The 15,348-nt window shown below is 49.3% G+C and overlaps 1 protein-coding gene across 4 annotated transcripts in view; it reads right to left on the reverse strand.

Moving 5' to 3' along the window:
• Positions 1 to 3,281: 3,281 nt before the first annotated feature.
• Positions 3,282 to 15,348, reverse strand: part of FAM222B (family with sequence similarity 222 member B) — a 68,526-nt gene continuing 56,459 nt past the window's right edge. For all 4 annotated transcript variants that reach the window (XM_039253323.1, XM_039253343.1, XM_039253333.1 and 1 more), the window contains exon 3: positions 3,282 to 5,960. In XM_039253323.1, the coding sequence (XP_039109254.1) occupies positions 4,354 to 5,960 (1,607 nt within the window). In that variant the 3' untranslated portion in view covers positions 3,282 to 4,353. The remainder of the gene's footprint in view (positions 5,961 to 15,348) is intronic.

Here is a 15,348-nt window from a genome sequence, read left to right on the forward strand (position 1 = left end):
CAGCCTCACTTATCTGGGATGGTGAGGGCCCTGGAAGGCTGGGCCCTCCTGTGAAGGCCTAGGGCCACGGTCGGGACTCTGCGCTGCTGGATAGCCCTCTGGCGGATGACAGGGAAGCCGCTTTGTGCGGCTTTGTGCGGAAGACAGTTGCCTGCCGCTGCCCTCTGGTGGCTGAGTGGGGGAGGCGCAGGCTCTGGACGTTCCCTGAGCCTGGAGTCCTTGATCCATACTCCACGGAAGACTGCTTACTGCTTCTGCCCCCAGGCAAGTCTTTCTTGGTCTCGTGATAATAGCTCTCATGTAGCAGACACCGCTAAGCACCTATGTGCGTTATTCCATTTAATACAACAGGCAAATGAAATCTCTTGTCACCATCCTAGAAGGACCCATCTTTGTTGTCTGTAGTGAAGATTTAGTGAGACGATGCTTGTTCCCAGGGGAAGACGCGCTCAACGTTGCGTTAGTCCAACTCCACAGCCCAGCCCACACCCAGGGACTAAGCTGAGCCAAGGGACTTTTGAAGTGTATTTGGATTTTCTCATCCACACTCATTTTTCATAGCCCTCCGTTGAGTGCCTGTGATTATCCACATTTGACTGATAAAATAGGAAAAGGCGTGAACTGACTTCTCGGTGATCTTTCAGCTGGTTTGGGACAGGCCTGGATTTTGTTGTAAGCAATCCGTAGCCGTACAGCTCTCTTCGGTAATGGTGGCAGAGCTGGGTGTGGATCCTTGCTGTGCTTGCTTTTTGGCAAGTTGCTTAGCTACGTGGGGCACCGTTCCTCTCATTGGTGAAAGGAAAGTAATCCTGTTCACCTAGACTTGTAAACTACGACGCATCGGCATAAAAGCCCTTCCTCTCCTTGCCTGGCCCTGTGAAGAGGCCCAGTGTGTGGCAATTATTATCTGTAAGGAGAAGGTTCCAGGGTGGTAGTGTTTGCCTTCTCCACTCTCTCCCCCACACAGGTTGAGGTGAAAAGACCCCATGTCAGTGATAGGGAGAGACCGTCTGAGACAGCCAGCCTGAGAAACTAACCATCAGCTTAGCCTTCAAAAGGTCACATTCAGAAATCTAGGGGGAGATGTGCCCTGGCTGCCTGGCTGGGAGACAGCCCCTCCTGCAGATAAGCCATCTTGGCACAGCGATGCCTGGAAGACGGTAGGGAAAACCATGGGCCACCAGGGGCTCTGGCACGTGCCTTCTCTTCAGCTCCTGCGGCAGGGAATAGGTGACCCAGCATCAGCTTTCTAAGAGGACATGCTCGGCCCAGCTTGGGCTCCCTCTGCCGGCGGGACCGTGCCACTGCACCACTCCAGGGGCGCACTGATGGTGCCTCCTGGAGGTGCCCCCACATGCAGGCGAGACCTCGTTCCAGCGCTGCTGCAGACAGCTGTTACGTGGAACTCGGGCCAGGTTTTGCAACAGAACCTGAGGTGCTGGTCTCCCCAAGCACCTGCCCAAAGAGGCCAGGCAGGGCTGGGCTCACCTATCTCCTTACAGCCACATGGCCTTAGGCTGACTGCGGCCACGTGACCCAGGGAGGCGGCTGTTTTTCACAGGGGTGGCATGAGGGGTAAAGGGGGAAGGGCACCCTACAGAGAAGGGCCTGTTCTGAAGGGGACCGTACTTTCAACTCCATCAGTACCCTGAGGGGCCACTTTTCTTGTTAGAGATTACAGCACCTATTACCTCTGTCAACGCCCTCAGTCATTCCAAAGTGGTGGTGGGGGGGGGGGCGTTTTAGTCTTCAATTGGCGCACCAGCAAGCCAGGTCCTGGTTTTCCAGCTGTCCTTGGGGTGAAAGGGGCAGCACGTGGAGCCTGCAGAACAGGCAGGAAACCACGCTTTCCCGCGGATCCCGGCATGCCCCGAGCACCCTCCTGGGCGACGCCCCCACGTGCCGGCTTCCGAGTGGGACCGACACTATAAGGGCTCCCCTCCTAAAACTGAGGATTCGCTTCTCTTCTGGAAAGGAGACACGTTAGGAATCATTACAAGAAAAGTCACCTCAAACATTCACAGCATTCAACGAATAGGACAAGATCAGGTGAGTTTTTTCTTTTTACTGGTTTATAATAATCTTAAAAACCCCATCACACCCATAAACCACCACAGGTGAGCAGATGAGGGAGCTGGAGATGAATGCTACAGTATGTGGACGGTGTAGGGAATCCGGGTATTCCCTAGGGGCGGTGTGGGATGGAGGCAGGGAATGTGGGTAGGAGGCCCTGGCTTGGACCCTTATTGCTGGTTGGGGGTTGGCTGGCAGAGGAGGGAGAGGGGCTCAGGGTGAACTAGGAAACATCTCACACCAAAGGCAAGGGGCAGCTGGGAGGCGGGCACAGGGAGGGGTCACAGTACATTTTTCCATGCAGACTAGGGGTGGGAGTGAGAGCTTCAGAGATTTGCACCCCTACACAGGAAGAGATTTGAGGGTCCGAGGTTAGATTTAAAGCCCCCAAGTTGGTGTCTGGTCCAATTTCCTAAGATGGCAGCTCACCTTTCGGGGAGAGGCATTGGAAAAACTTACAGCAAAACTATCTGGTTTGGAGATCAAGCAAGGGATACGGGGAGGTGGTGGTGCTCTTTGACTCTGAGAAGGGAGAACCAGAAGGGGCCCTGGGTGAGACGGCGGCGGTCAAGCCTTGGGAGAAGGCGCTGCGCCAGAAGCTGCAGGTGCTCCCGAGGGCTCAGGGACAGGGAGGTACCAGTGTTCACAGATGGCAGGAAAACAATCAGGGAAATAACTTAGGATTTCATGTTGCTAACATTTGGCATAACACAATCAGGCATTTTTTTCTTTTTCTTTTTTTTTTCTCTTTTTAAATATAAGGCAACTTGCCAACACATAATTTAAAAACTGGTCTTCAGTCACATTGCTTCAGATCACTAGAGAATTTCTGGCTAAAGAACAGTGGATAGTATAGTAAACAAAACCCCAAATCTTAAATAAGAACATCAGCTCACATTCCCCAGAGACAAGAGGAAAGGTAAGGGCTTATTTGGTTTAAAAAAAAAAAAAAAGGCAGAGCCCAACAGAAGGGTGCAAAAAATTACAAAACATGATCTAAATTTAAAGTTACAGAAAAGTTTTAAAATTTCTAGCCAACTACTTGCCACTTGGGAACGAAACACGTGGAGCATGGGGTGGAGGATGGGCACGTGGAGGATGGGCGCGGGCAGGAGGGGCTGCTTCCAATGTAGGTCCGCCTCCAGCTGTTAGAACCGTGCTCATTTGGTAAAGGAAGAATTCAAAGAGCTTAAGGCTTTGTGTTTTTATTTCTTTCTTTCTTCGTTAAACTGAGGGGCTGCAAAAGGAGGCGACTAGAGGGTGAATGTACCTGTGGGGCCGCTCACACAACGCTACTCAAACCCACACTACATTCATACAGAAACAGGACATTTAAAACTTACAGTGTAGAGCAATATTCTTAGCCAGTGTACAGAGAACCAAATGCATTTTAACTTTTTTTTTTTTTTTTTTTTTGGTGTTTTTAATTCCCAACTCCAATGTGATCATCCGTTACCTACCTAATTCCTCAAGATCCTATTTTGTTTTGTTTTGCTTGTGTTTCGGAGGGGTGAGGAGGACGGGAGCAGCAGGTGAGCTGGGAGAGAGACAACAGTGAGAAAGGGATCTTGGGTGTGCTGGACGGTCACTACCTTTCTCTAGGACTGGAAAGGTGTGTCAGGAACTAAGATACCAACACAAAGACACATTTTCCCCCCAGGTCTCAAGGCTGTGGCCACGTGCCTCCGGGGCGCCCTTGAGTGTAGCAAGGACAAATGCCGAGGCTCTGGAATCATGCAGATGTAAAGCCCTGAGGAATGGAGCGGGGTGGGAGGGGGTGAAAACTAGGTCAGTTTTTGAGATCTTTGGGTGAATAAGGAAGTAACTTCCAGAGCACTTGGGAAGTCTGGGTTCTTAGTCCCAAAGAGAGGCAGACAGGGAGAGGCCTAGCTTAAGGGGCTGGGGACCTACAGCCACCTCACTAGGGCCCTTCCTTACCCACACCTCAGTCCTAAGGAAAACAGAGGTGCAAGAAAAGACAGGAGGTGGCTGGTGGGAAGCCGCCAAGGTGGAGGGACTGATAGGCAGCAGAGAGAAAAGCCTGGAGTTGGGGTTAGGTCGTAAAACCCAGAAGTTGCTAGGGATGGTGGAGGGGAGGGTGAGGGCACAGGGGATCCCCCGCGGTCCTCAATTAGATCCCACCAAATTCCCTTTTGTAGACCTCTAAGGACGATCACATTGGAGCAGCGAAAACTCTGAAACTATCCAATTACCCAAAAGTAAGTCTAAACCTAGGAGGGTGATGTATGATGTGTAGCTTGTGGAGGGCACCCGAGCTACCTATCTATACCCAGGGTGCTGAATATGAAGATTTCGACTATCTGCGGGATCAGGGGCTCGGTTGCCAGGGGCTCGGTGGGCCTTGCTCAGCATGGCCAGGCTCTGTTCTCGGAAGCAGGCCTGCTGGAAATCCCCGCTTAGGTAATCCACCGTCTGCATCAAGCTGTTCTGGCTTGCCACTGGACCGCCCCCGGCCCCTGCTCGGTAGTGGGCCCCAGCAGCCGTCCCACAGTCAAGGGGTGCACCCGTGGGCTGCCCACCATGGAACGGCATGGCGAGGTCCTGAGACCCCGAGCTGTCGCTATTGGGAGTGGGCAGAATGTTGTTCCACAGGGGTTGGAAGTAGTGACCATTGGGGTAGGCCAGTGGGGCCGCCAGGCCGTTGACGGGTGGGGACGGGGTTGGCTTCTCCAGGGGTGGCTTCAGATGGAAGGGCTGTGCCAGGCAGAGTTCCTGCGGGTAGGCAGGGGCCTTGCCCACAAAGCCAGGCCCTGCCAACTCGCGTCCTGCTGCGTGCTTGCCTGTCAGGCCAGGGGCCGGCGTCCCACCGGCCTCACTGCACATCTGCTGAAGGTGGGCCAGCTGGTGCTGGTTCCAGGCGACTGGCTTGAGGTCGCTAGGGTAGCCAGCGGGGGCTCGAGAGATGCCCGTGGGCAGGTTGACAGGGCCTGTGGCAGGCAATGCGGCTGTGGCCGCGTGGGTGTGCTCCATGGGATTGACCACACATGAAGGCATTGGTGTGGGGACGCTGTGGGTCGACACCCGGGTGCTTGCATTGATGAGCAGACTGCGACTAATGGAGCTGGGGTTGGCGATCTGGCCCTCACACACTGAGGTAGTGCTGATGCCTGCCCTCGTCTGGCAAAACTGGTTGATCTGGTGCACGATGCTGCTCAGGTCCGGGGGCTGGCTGTGCTGCAGGGTGGCCGCCATCGAAAGGGGGATAGTTGAGGTAGACACGGTCACATTCGGGGGGGCATCTGAGTCTGGCATCTTCCGGCCTCCATGCAGCAAGGGATTGGGGGGGTGCTGGAGACCCTGGTGAGACAGGGCCTGAGGGTGGACCAAGCCCTGGGTTTGGGCCATGGGCTGAGGGTGGCCCAGGCCCTGAGGCTGCTGGAGGCTCTGAGGGTGGGACAGCGCCTGGGGTGGCGGGATACCCTGAGGGTGCTGCAGCGTCTGGGGAGGGGCATGGGCCAGGGTCTGTGCATGCTGCAGGGCCTGCTGGCGGGCCAGAGCCTGGGCCTGGGGGTGGGCTAAAGTGCTGGGTGCCACAGTAGCATAGGGTGCCACTGGGGGGTTCATGATGGCCTCAGGGAGCAATCGGGCTCGGGTGCCGTCAAAGTCCTTGAGTATGCTTTTGGCTGGCACTTTGACAATGGCAAGCAGGCCTGCCTTGGTGGCTGCCTGAGTCGGGTAGGGGCTGTAGCGCTGGGCTGATGTGTCGAGGCCGTTCACAGTACGACGAACGTGTTTCCGCTGGGGAACCTTCACACTGTTGGGGAAGATTTTTATAGTCAGTGGGTTGTTTGCGACCTTCTTAGCATACGCGTCCAATTCGGCTGGGGTAGGATAGTGAGCAGCTCTCATTTTCTGTGTAGTGTCCCCTAGAGAGAGAGAAGGGTAAGGAGAGCAAAGAAGGAGAGGGAGCTCATCAGTGCCAAGCCAATTAGCCCTTCTAGATTCCCGCTTTGAGGGCCTAGGGTGGAGTAGGGGTTAACGAAGTTAGATGCAGCCTCACCGAGCCCCCAAGTAACGGCTAACGTTCCATCAGTGCTCACAACTGGCCAGGCCTTGTGCCCAAGTGACAGGCCATCTCGGCTGAGTCCTTGCTACTGCTTTAGAAGGCAGATACTATCAGGATTCTCCTTTATAAATGAGGCCACCAAAGATCAGAAGAGCAGAGCAACTTTCAAAGTCCCGGACTTTGGAGAGCCTGAACCTGGCCAGTTCCCACAGAAGTAACTGAAGGTTGCTCCTCCGAGTGGAACTCTCTCCATGTTCCTACCAGCCCATGCTGGCCTCGGCAGCGAAGGCTCTAGGCAGATGCCCTCCCTGATCAGAGAGGGCACCCGGAGTGACTACTCCTCAGTCTGCAGCAGCCGGCGAGGCAGCAGCTTTCTCTGGTGCCTTGGCAGCTAGGGCGCCATCCCCACTGGGTGGGCATCCTGGCTCAGCTAACAGGAGGCCTTCTTTTCAGAAGCAGAGGAATAAGCTGCCAAGACCCCTCCCCCAGCCTTAGGCCACAAGTTCACTTTTGTTTACCGCTTACCCTCTTCTGCGTGACTGGGAAAAGATCAAAAGGCTTTATTTACTGCCTCGTGGGGGGTGACAATAATGACAGGGCAGCAGGGAGGGAACTGAGAAGAAAGGTTTCAGAGAATCTTTAAGTCCTGAGAGCCAAAAATAGTCTGTATTTGGCCCTTGTCAGCTGTCACTTTCCAAAATGAAAGAGGAAAAACCTGCCTTCCTTTGGAGCTGCGGAAATACCCACTCAATGCGCCTCATTAATGTTAACAGTTTCTTTGTTCCCATCTCCAGGAGTCACCCGGCAGGGGGCTCCAGCGGATGTTGGACTTCCAGTAAAAAAGGAAAACGTTCAGAGAACAAGAGCTCTTTAAGGATGTCAGGCTCCCCTTTCCCGTCTGCGCTCGCGGAGAAGCAGGGCTTTCGGAGAGATATCCCACCTCTAACTGTGGGGCTTTCCTTGGACTGGTGGCCTCGGTCTGGCACTGGACAGTGGAAGTTCCCTCCAGGTTAGGTGGTACCCCAGGGACGCGGTCGGCATCAGGAGGAACCAGTTCCCTGCCCTGAAGTGCCTTGGCTTGTGGGATTGCAAGTTGGGTGGCATCATTAAGAACGCACGGAGTGAGGGCGTGAGGCACGGGAGACGGCCCGCCTCCTCTGCGCCTGTGGCACAGGCTACTTCAAGGAACAAACCTAAAGTGCACATCGTGGAGAGTTCAAAACATCACTACGAGTAGAGAAATAAAACCAAAGTCACAAGAGAGACCAAGGGACACCCTTCAAAGAAGACTTCCTGAACGGCCAGGCCCTGGACAGTGTATGAGCCTCCTTTAATATTAATATAGCAGCACTCACACGGGCAGAACACATCACAAGCTTTTAAAACTAACGAGAAAGAAAGCTAGCCAAAATGACAAAACAGAAGAACTCTCCTCTAAAGAAATTCGAGGGAGAAATAACAGCTAGAGAACTGCTCAAAACCGATCTAAGCAACATAACTGAACAAGAATTTAGAATAATACTCATAAAATTACTCATTGGGCTTCAAAAGGGCTTGGATGACATCCGAGCCATTATTGTTGCAAATACTGATGAACTAAAAAATGCAACACAAAATAAAATGGAGGCGTTGGCTACTGCACGGATTGAAAAGGCAGAAAAAATACGTGAATTAGAAGATACAATTATAGAGAAAGAGGAAGCCGAGAAAAAGAGAGAGAAATTGGTCCAGGAACATGAAAGGAGAGTTCGAAAGCTGAGTGATACAATCAAACGGAAGAATATCCATATCATAGGAATTCCAGAAGGAGAGAGAGAGAAAGGAGCAGAAGGTGTACTTGAACAAATAATACCTGAGAACTTCCCCAACCTGGGAAAGGAAACAGATATTGAAATCCAAGAGGCACAGAGAACTCCCCACAGACGTAAACTGAATCGATCTGCACGACATACAGTGAAACTGGCAAAATACAAGAACAAAGAGAGAATTCTGAAAGCAGTTAGGGATAAAAGGGCCCCAACATACAAAGGGAGACATATCAGGGTAGTAGCAGACCTATCTACTGACACTTGGAAGGCCAGAAAGGAATGGCAGGAAATCTTCAGTGTGATGAACAGGAAAAATATACAGCCAAGAAGCCTTTATCCAGCAAGCCTATCATTCCGAATTGAAGGAGAGATCAAGGTTTATCCCAACAAAAAATGGAGGAATTCATCATCACTAAACCAGCCCTACAAGAGATCCTATGAGGGAAATGTTGCAAGGAACACAAAGTCCCAGAGACACCACTACAAGCATGAATCTAACAGAGAACACAATAACTCTAAACCTGTATTTTTCAATAATAACACTGAATGTAAATGGACTAAATGCTCCAATCAAAAGACAGAGTAGCAGAATGGATTAAAAAGATTAGATCCATCTATTTGCTGTTTACAAGAGACCCATTTTAGACCTGAGGACACATTCAGATTGAAAGTGAGGAGATGGGAAAACATCTATCATGCTACTGGACATCAAAAAGAAAGCTGGAGTAGCCATATTTATATCAGACAAACTGGACTTTATTTTTTATTTTAAAGGCAAAGAAGGGCATTATATAATAATTTCAGGGTCTATCCATCAGGAAGAGCTAACAAGTATAAATGTCTATGCACTGAATTCAGAAACACCCAAATACATAAGACAATCACAAACATCGATAAGAATGTGCTAATAGCCAAATATGGAAAGAGCTTAAGTGTCCAACTGATGAATGGATCAAGAAAATGCAGTTTATATATACAATGGAATACTACATGGCAATGAAAAAGAATGAAATCTGCCATTTGTAGCAACATGGATGGAACTCAAGGGTATTATCCTAAGTGAAATATGTCAGGCAGAGAAAGATACCATGTTTTCACTCATGTGGAACTGGAGAAACTTAACAGGACCATAGGGGAGGGGAAGGGGGAAAAACAGTTGGGGGAGAGGGAGGGAGGCAAACTATGAGAGACTCTTGAATACTGAGAACAAACTGAGGACTGATGGGGGGGAGGGGAAGGGGGCTGTTGGCATGGGGAAGGGCACTTGTTGGGATGAGCACTGGGTGTTATATGGAAACCAACTTGACAATAAACTATATTAAAAAAAAAAAAAAGGATGTCAGGCTCCCGCAAAAGGTCTCAGCTCTGTTGTCCTCCCCTGAGGTAGGGTTTCTCCCAAGTATACACAGAAGGTGCTTAATAAAGGCGTGCTAAGTACCCACCCAGTGTGAGCCCGCAGAAGGAAGGGGCTTGGCGGGGAGGCCAGGCTCAGCGAGCTAACTCCCACCCTCGATCCTCGCCCTGCAGAAGGCAGCCAGGACAGAGCAGGGACAAGCCGACTGAATGCCCAGCTTGTGGCCTCCGCTGCCTTGGCCCAAGACGACTCCATTCAGTCACGTCACTGGGCATCAACTGCAAGAGAAGGGGGGCGAGGAGTGTGCCAGAAGGAAGAGGACACAGCTGCTCTCCTTTGGTGGCATTGCCGGTTAGCCTGGCAGCAACTGCTGAGAAAACGCTGCTTCTGTAGCAGGAAAAGAGCTGATGTCCACAAGGCACAGAGATTTGGTCCCACGCCCACCAATGCACAACTTAGCGAAAGCACAGAGCGGAAAAGCACTGTGCAGCCAGGGCCACACGCCGCCGTGCACCAGGGACTCCCACGTGTTTAACGTCTGCTTAATGAACTGTGTGCAGACTAGATGCTCTGTCCACAGATGAAATGTTTGTAAGATGACTGATTTGGAGAAGGTCTTAAAAGGATGAATGTGACAGTGACAACTGAAGGCAAGGAGGAAAGGGAGGCAGAGAGGCCCAGAAACCTTCTGTCAGCTAGGCAGTACTAGCTGGTGAGCAGAATCAAAGCCCTGACAGCAGAGTCTGAGTTCTGCTGCTGCTTACAAGCCACTGACCCTCAATGGGCTTCAGTCTCCACAAAGTGGGACCTTTTTGTGACCCTTATTACATTCTCCTGGACAAGAAAATACCAAAAAAAGTCTGGGACTGCTGAGAGACCGTCCCTCAAGACACCACCATTCCATTAGAAGCTGCAAAGGTCAGCCACTGCACTCAGGTGTCTGACTGGTCAAGATCCCGTGACACCCTAGCCCAGTACCTTGCCCGGAGCAGCTCAGTGAGCGCCATCACAACAGATTCTACACTGACTGAACAACTCCGGGCTCAGCTGAGCAATGGCAGTCAGCAGCTGCTGGGTTTTATTTATAATTTTTTTTAATGTTTATTTTTTAGAAAGAGAGACACACACACACAAACACAGAGCGTGAGTGGGGGAGGGGTAGAGAGAGATGGAATAACAGAATCTGAAGCAGGCCCCAGGCTCTGAGCTGTCAGCACAGAGTCCAACGCGGGGCTCGAACCCACGAATGGCGAGATCATGACCTGAGGCAAAGTCAGATGCTTAACTGACTGAACCACATAGGTACCCCTGCTGGGTTTTAGTTCAGACAGGTAATATAGGTCTGCCTCTGGGCTTTTCTTCTTGAAGGCCAGGTGTGAGAGAGGTACAGTGACTTCCTGAATAATAGAGTTCCTTTGTTCCAAGTCCACATCAACTCTGAGGGTGTTTTTTTTTTCCTCCTAGCAGAGGCAGAAGGTAGCTTGGCCTGATTCAGGAGTATGGAATGAGACACTTATACCTGACTGGTTCTCTTTTAGTTCTCTTTGCCCTGTTTCTGCTGATGTTGACCATGGTGATGAGAATAGTCATATGAAAGAATCAGAATCAAAAAGAAATAAGAATGGGAAGGGTGGATATAGGCTACAGTATCTTTGTTTTGTTTTGAGAGAAGGGGCGCAAGTTAGTAAGGGGAGAATCCCATGAGGGGCAGAAAAAGGGAGAGGAAGAAATAGAGAAGCAGGGCGCAAGCTTACCCGATGCAGGGTTCGAACTCATGAACTGTGAGATCAGGACCTAAGCCAAAGTCAGATGCTTAACTGACTGAGCTTAGCCCTTAAAAAAAAAAACAAAAAAACAAAAAAACCAAAAACCAAGTTTTCTGAACACTTTCTTATCTCAGTCCCACAGGGCACCCTGGAACCTTGCCTTTGTCTGTAACCTCTTCCCCTAAGTGTACAGCTAACACAAATACCATGGCTTCGTAAGCTATTCATTCATTCACTCACTCATTATTTTGTAAAGTAAGCTCTATGCACAAGTAGGCCTCAAACTCACAACTCCAATATCAAGAATCACATACTCTACCAACTAAGTCAGCCAGGTGCCCCTGCAAGGAACTTATTTAAATAGCTGGTACCAAAGGTCATCAATCCAGAATAAGGCAGTGGAGAGAATAAGGAATCTGTGGTTAGAACAAAGAGAGATCCAGACTCAAGTACTGGCTTTATTAGCTCCTGAGACTCAGGGTCTCAGTGACTCCTTTATAGATTTTTAAATAATGTTCATCTATTTTTGAGAGGCGGGGCAGGGGGGGATAGCCAGGAAGGGGAAAGAGAGAGGGAGACACAGAATTGGAAGCAGGCTCCAGGCTCTAAGCTGTCCACACAGAGCCCAATGTAGGGCTCTAACCCACGAACAGCAAGATCATGACCTGAGCCAAAGTCCGATGCTTACTGACTGAGGCACCCAGGTGCCCCAACCACTCTTTCATTTATAAACAGGAATGATACCTGCTGTTGTACGTCACAGAATCATTAAGATCAAGAGGTTCAACGAATAGGAAAAAGGTCTGCAAACAGGAACCATGCTTATCAAAAGTTATTATTCAAGGATAGCAGGTTTGGTTGAATGTGCACATAAACAGGAAAAAGTAACCTAACCAAGAAAGCACGCTGGGCTTGAGTCTGGGAGTTAAATGCAGCAGAAAGCACTGTTGTCTACACCATGGACTGGGGGGTAGAGGGGGCAATCCCCTTGAATCCCAGCTTCCCCACAGGGGCCTCCCTGTTTATCCTATTTTGAAGGTCAGAAGACAAGTGCCATATGCAGCAGGAAACTATCAATAGGTGGAGAGGCCCCAGGCACTGTGTTTCAAATACCCCACTTTGGAGTCTGATCCAAGTATGACTTCTAGCCGAGTCTAGAAGTTCTAGCAGAACAGTAATGTGACACTGGCAAGTGCTACTCTATCCCTTCTCCTTAAAAGAAAGAGAAGAGTCTCTCATATGGAATTATTGAGGAACAAATGAGAACAAAGATTAAAAAAAATACTCAAAACAGTGCCTGGCATACAGTAAGCACTCAACAAATATTAACTAATTTCTGAGATTTCTATGGGTTTATCCAGTTACTGGGTCAATTCACCATTTCCAGGCCCTTCCACTAGGGGGCAGATAGGCACAGAAAGTAGTAGTAAAACTGGGTGATTTTTATACTGCTACTCTACAGTGAAGGAGGTCAAAGTTGTCTAAAAGATTATTTGAGGACCATAAACCTTTTGTCATTTCAGCCATTCACCCAGAAATATTATGGATATAACTGATACTGAGCTGGGGAAGTAGGAGCAGAGGTTTGGGGTTAATGGGAAAAAAAAGTGTTCAAAAACACATTTTTTGGTGAATTGGGAAAAGATGGGTCAGAGGAAATTTTGCCAAATAAAGTTCCAAAACAGCTGAGAACTCTCAAAGCAAGAGACAGCATGGAATATAAAATCTAGAAAAGGAGGGAATCCACATAACCCCAACTGTGGTCCTGTATCAAATGCAAGATGTTCAAAACCAAGATGTTCCTGGGGCACCTGGGTGGCTCAGTCGGTTAAGCGCCCGACTTTGGCTCAGGTCATGATTTCCTGGTTCGTGGGTTTGAGCCCCACGTCGGGCTCTGTGCTGACAGCTAGCTCAGAGCCTGGAGCCGCCCACTCTGACCCTCCCCTGCGTGCGTGCATGTGTTAAATAAAAACATTTAAAAATAAATAAAAACAAACCTGGAGCCTGTTTCAGATTCCATATCTCCCTCTCTCTTTGACCCTCCCCTGCTCATGCTGTGTGTGTGAAATAAATAAAAACATTAAAAAAAAAATAAAAACTAACCAAGATGTTCCTTAATCCGGACTGCCCCATGGCAGGATGGGAAATATGTTAAATCCTCCTACACACATAGAAAAGGAAAGGGAGATAAGAAAATGGAGTGGAAGGGACCAATCCTGTGATTCTGTACATGTGGTAGGTTAAGCCTGGGGAAGGCGATTAGCCAGGTGACTTAAAGAGCTGGCCAAGAAGCCATCTCCTGACAATATAAAGCACAATAATCTATAAATATCTGTATCCCCTCCCCACCCCACCAGATACCAAGCTCTGTGTTCCTTAATTTTTTTTAAATTTTTAATGTTTTTTATTTATTTTTGAGAGACAGAGAAAAACCAAGAGAGCAGGGGAGGGTCAGAGAGAGAGGGAGACAGAATCCAAAGACAGGCTCCAGGCTCTGAACTAGCTGTCAGCACAGAGCCTGACATGGGGCTCAAACCCACAAGCCGTGAGATCATGACCTGAGCGGAAGTCAGATGCTTAACTGACTGAGCCACCCAGGCGCCCCTCTTTTTTTTTTTTAAGGTTTTATTTATTACAGAGAGAGAGAACGGGTGAGCAGGGGAGGGTCAGAGAGAGAGGGAGACACAGAATCTGAAAGAGGCTCCAGGCTCTGAGCTAGCTGTCAGCACAGAGTCCGACGTGGGGCTCAAGCCCACAAACCATGAGATCATGACCTGAGCTGAAGTTGGACACTTAGCCAACTGAGCCACCCAGGCGCCCCCAAGCTCTGTGTTTCTAACAACTTGTAAGACCCTCCTGAGGATGAGGGGCAGGGAAAGAAGAGCACAGTCACAAAACTGGTTCTCAGGTCTCTATAGCTGAGAGGCCTGGGTTCTGAGCAAGACTTAGTGCTGGTTCCAAAAGGGAAGAGTTTATGCTCCATCTCATCATAAATGTTCAATGCTAACACCTACAAGTCACAGGGCAGAATTGTTTTTCTTATACATTTTGGGAGAGGTGAAAAGAAAGCAAGTAAGCCTAAAACCTCATCAGGTTTTCTTCTCTGTAAAGGCTTGGGTACAGTTAAGCAAAGTAACCAAGTGAGACAAAGGGATTCTGATACACTATTCCCCAGACAGACAAGCCTGAAACCAGGGAAGGTTATCTCAATTCTTGAATAAAAATTTGAGGACAGTGGTTGGCAGAGGCTGATTTGGGAAGGAGTGGAGACTCAAAGTCAGCACCCAAGATAAAGCTGTCAATATGCCTTTCTTCCCAAATGGCTCCCCCCTGATCCTCCATCTCTTGGGTATAAAGCTCTTTGAGTACAGGAAGGAACCTAGAAGAAAGTCAGCGAGCTACTCTGTCATGTCATGCTTCCAAGTAAACTCCCTTCTCCAGTTGTGTCCCTGCACCCCAGAACCAATCAAAATGCAGTTAGTATGCAGATTTCAGTGGCCAGGGAGTACAGACAACTTTATCACCTAATCATCGTTTACTGAAGAGAAAGATGGTACAGCATGGCATAGCTTGCCTAATTGGGTCAGGTGGCTGTAGAAGGAAGACTGTTAAGTTTCAGCTTTGTCATTACAGCAACTTGATTCGTTGGCCAAATTCCAGAACTCGTCAGGCTCTGGGTCTTCCTCTCCTTCAAAGAAATGAAGTCAAGAGGCTGGACCATTTTTAACTTCTAGAGATGATCTCACAAAGCAGGGGTCGGCAAACTACAGCCTGTGGGCCAAAATATACCTGGTGTGTTTCTGTAAAAAGGTTTATCAGGGGCGCCTGGGTGGCTTAGTCGGTTAAGCGTCCGACTTTCACTTAGGTCATGATCTCGCGGTTCGTGGGTTCGAGCCCCGCGTCGGGCTCTGTGCTGACTGCCAGCTCAGAGCCTGGAGCCTGTTTCAGTCTGTGACTCCCTCTCTCTCTGACCCTCCCCTGCTCACGCTGTCTCTCTCTCTCTCTCTCCTAGAAATAAATAAAACATTAAAAAAATTACATTTATAAAAAAAAAAAAAGGTTTATCATAACACAGCCACACTCATTTGTTTATGTGTTGTCTATAGCTGCTTTAGCCCTACAACAGTAGATACAACAGGGACCATATGGCCCACAAAGCCTAAAATATTTGCTATCTGGCCCTTTACAGAAAAAGTTTACCAACCCCTGTCATAAAGGATTCAGGGAAAGTGCTGAAGCACCTTTTCTATTAAAGGGTAAGCCTAAATGTCTCAGTGATTTCCCCCTTTTGCTCTAAAAGGAAGGTCTTTCCCAAATTTA

Source organism: Hyaena hyaena, unplaced genomic scaffold, assembly GCF_003009895.1.
Source record: "Hyaena hyaena isolate Hyena2069 unplaced genomic scaffold, ASM300989v1 scaffold_10, whole genome shotgun sequence".
NCBI classification, from domain to species: domain Eukaryota; kingdom Metazoa; phylum Chordata; class Mammalia; order Carnivora; family Hyaenidae; genus Hyaena; species Hyaena hyaena.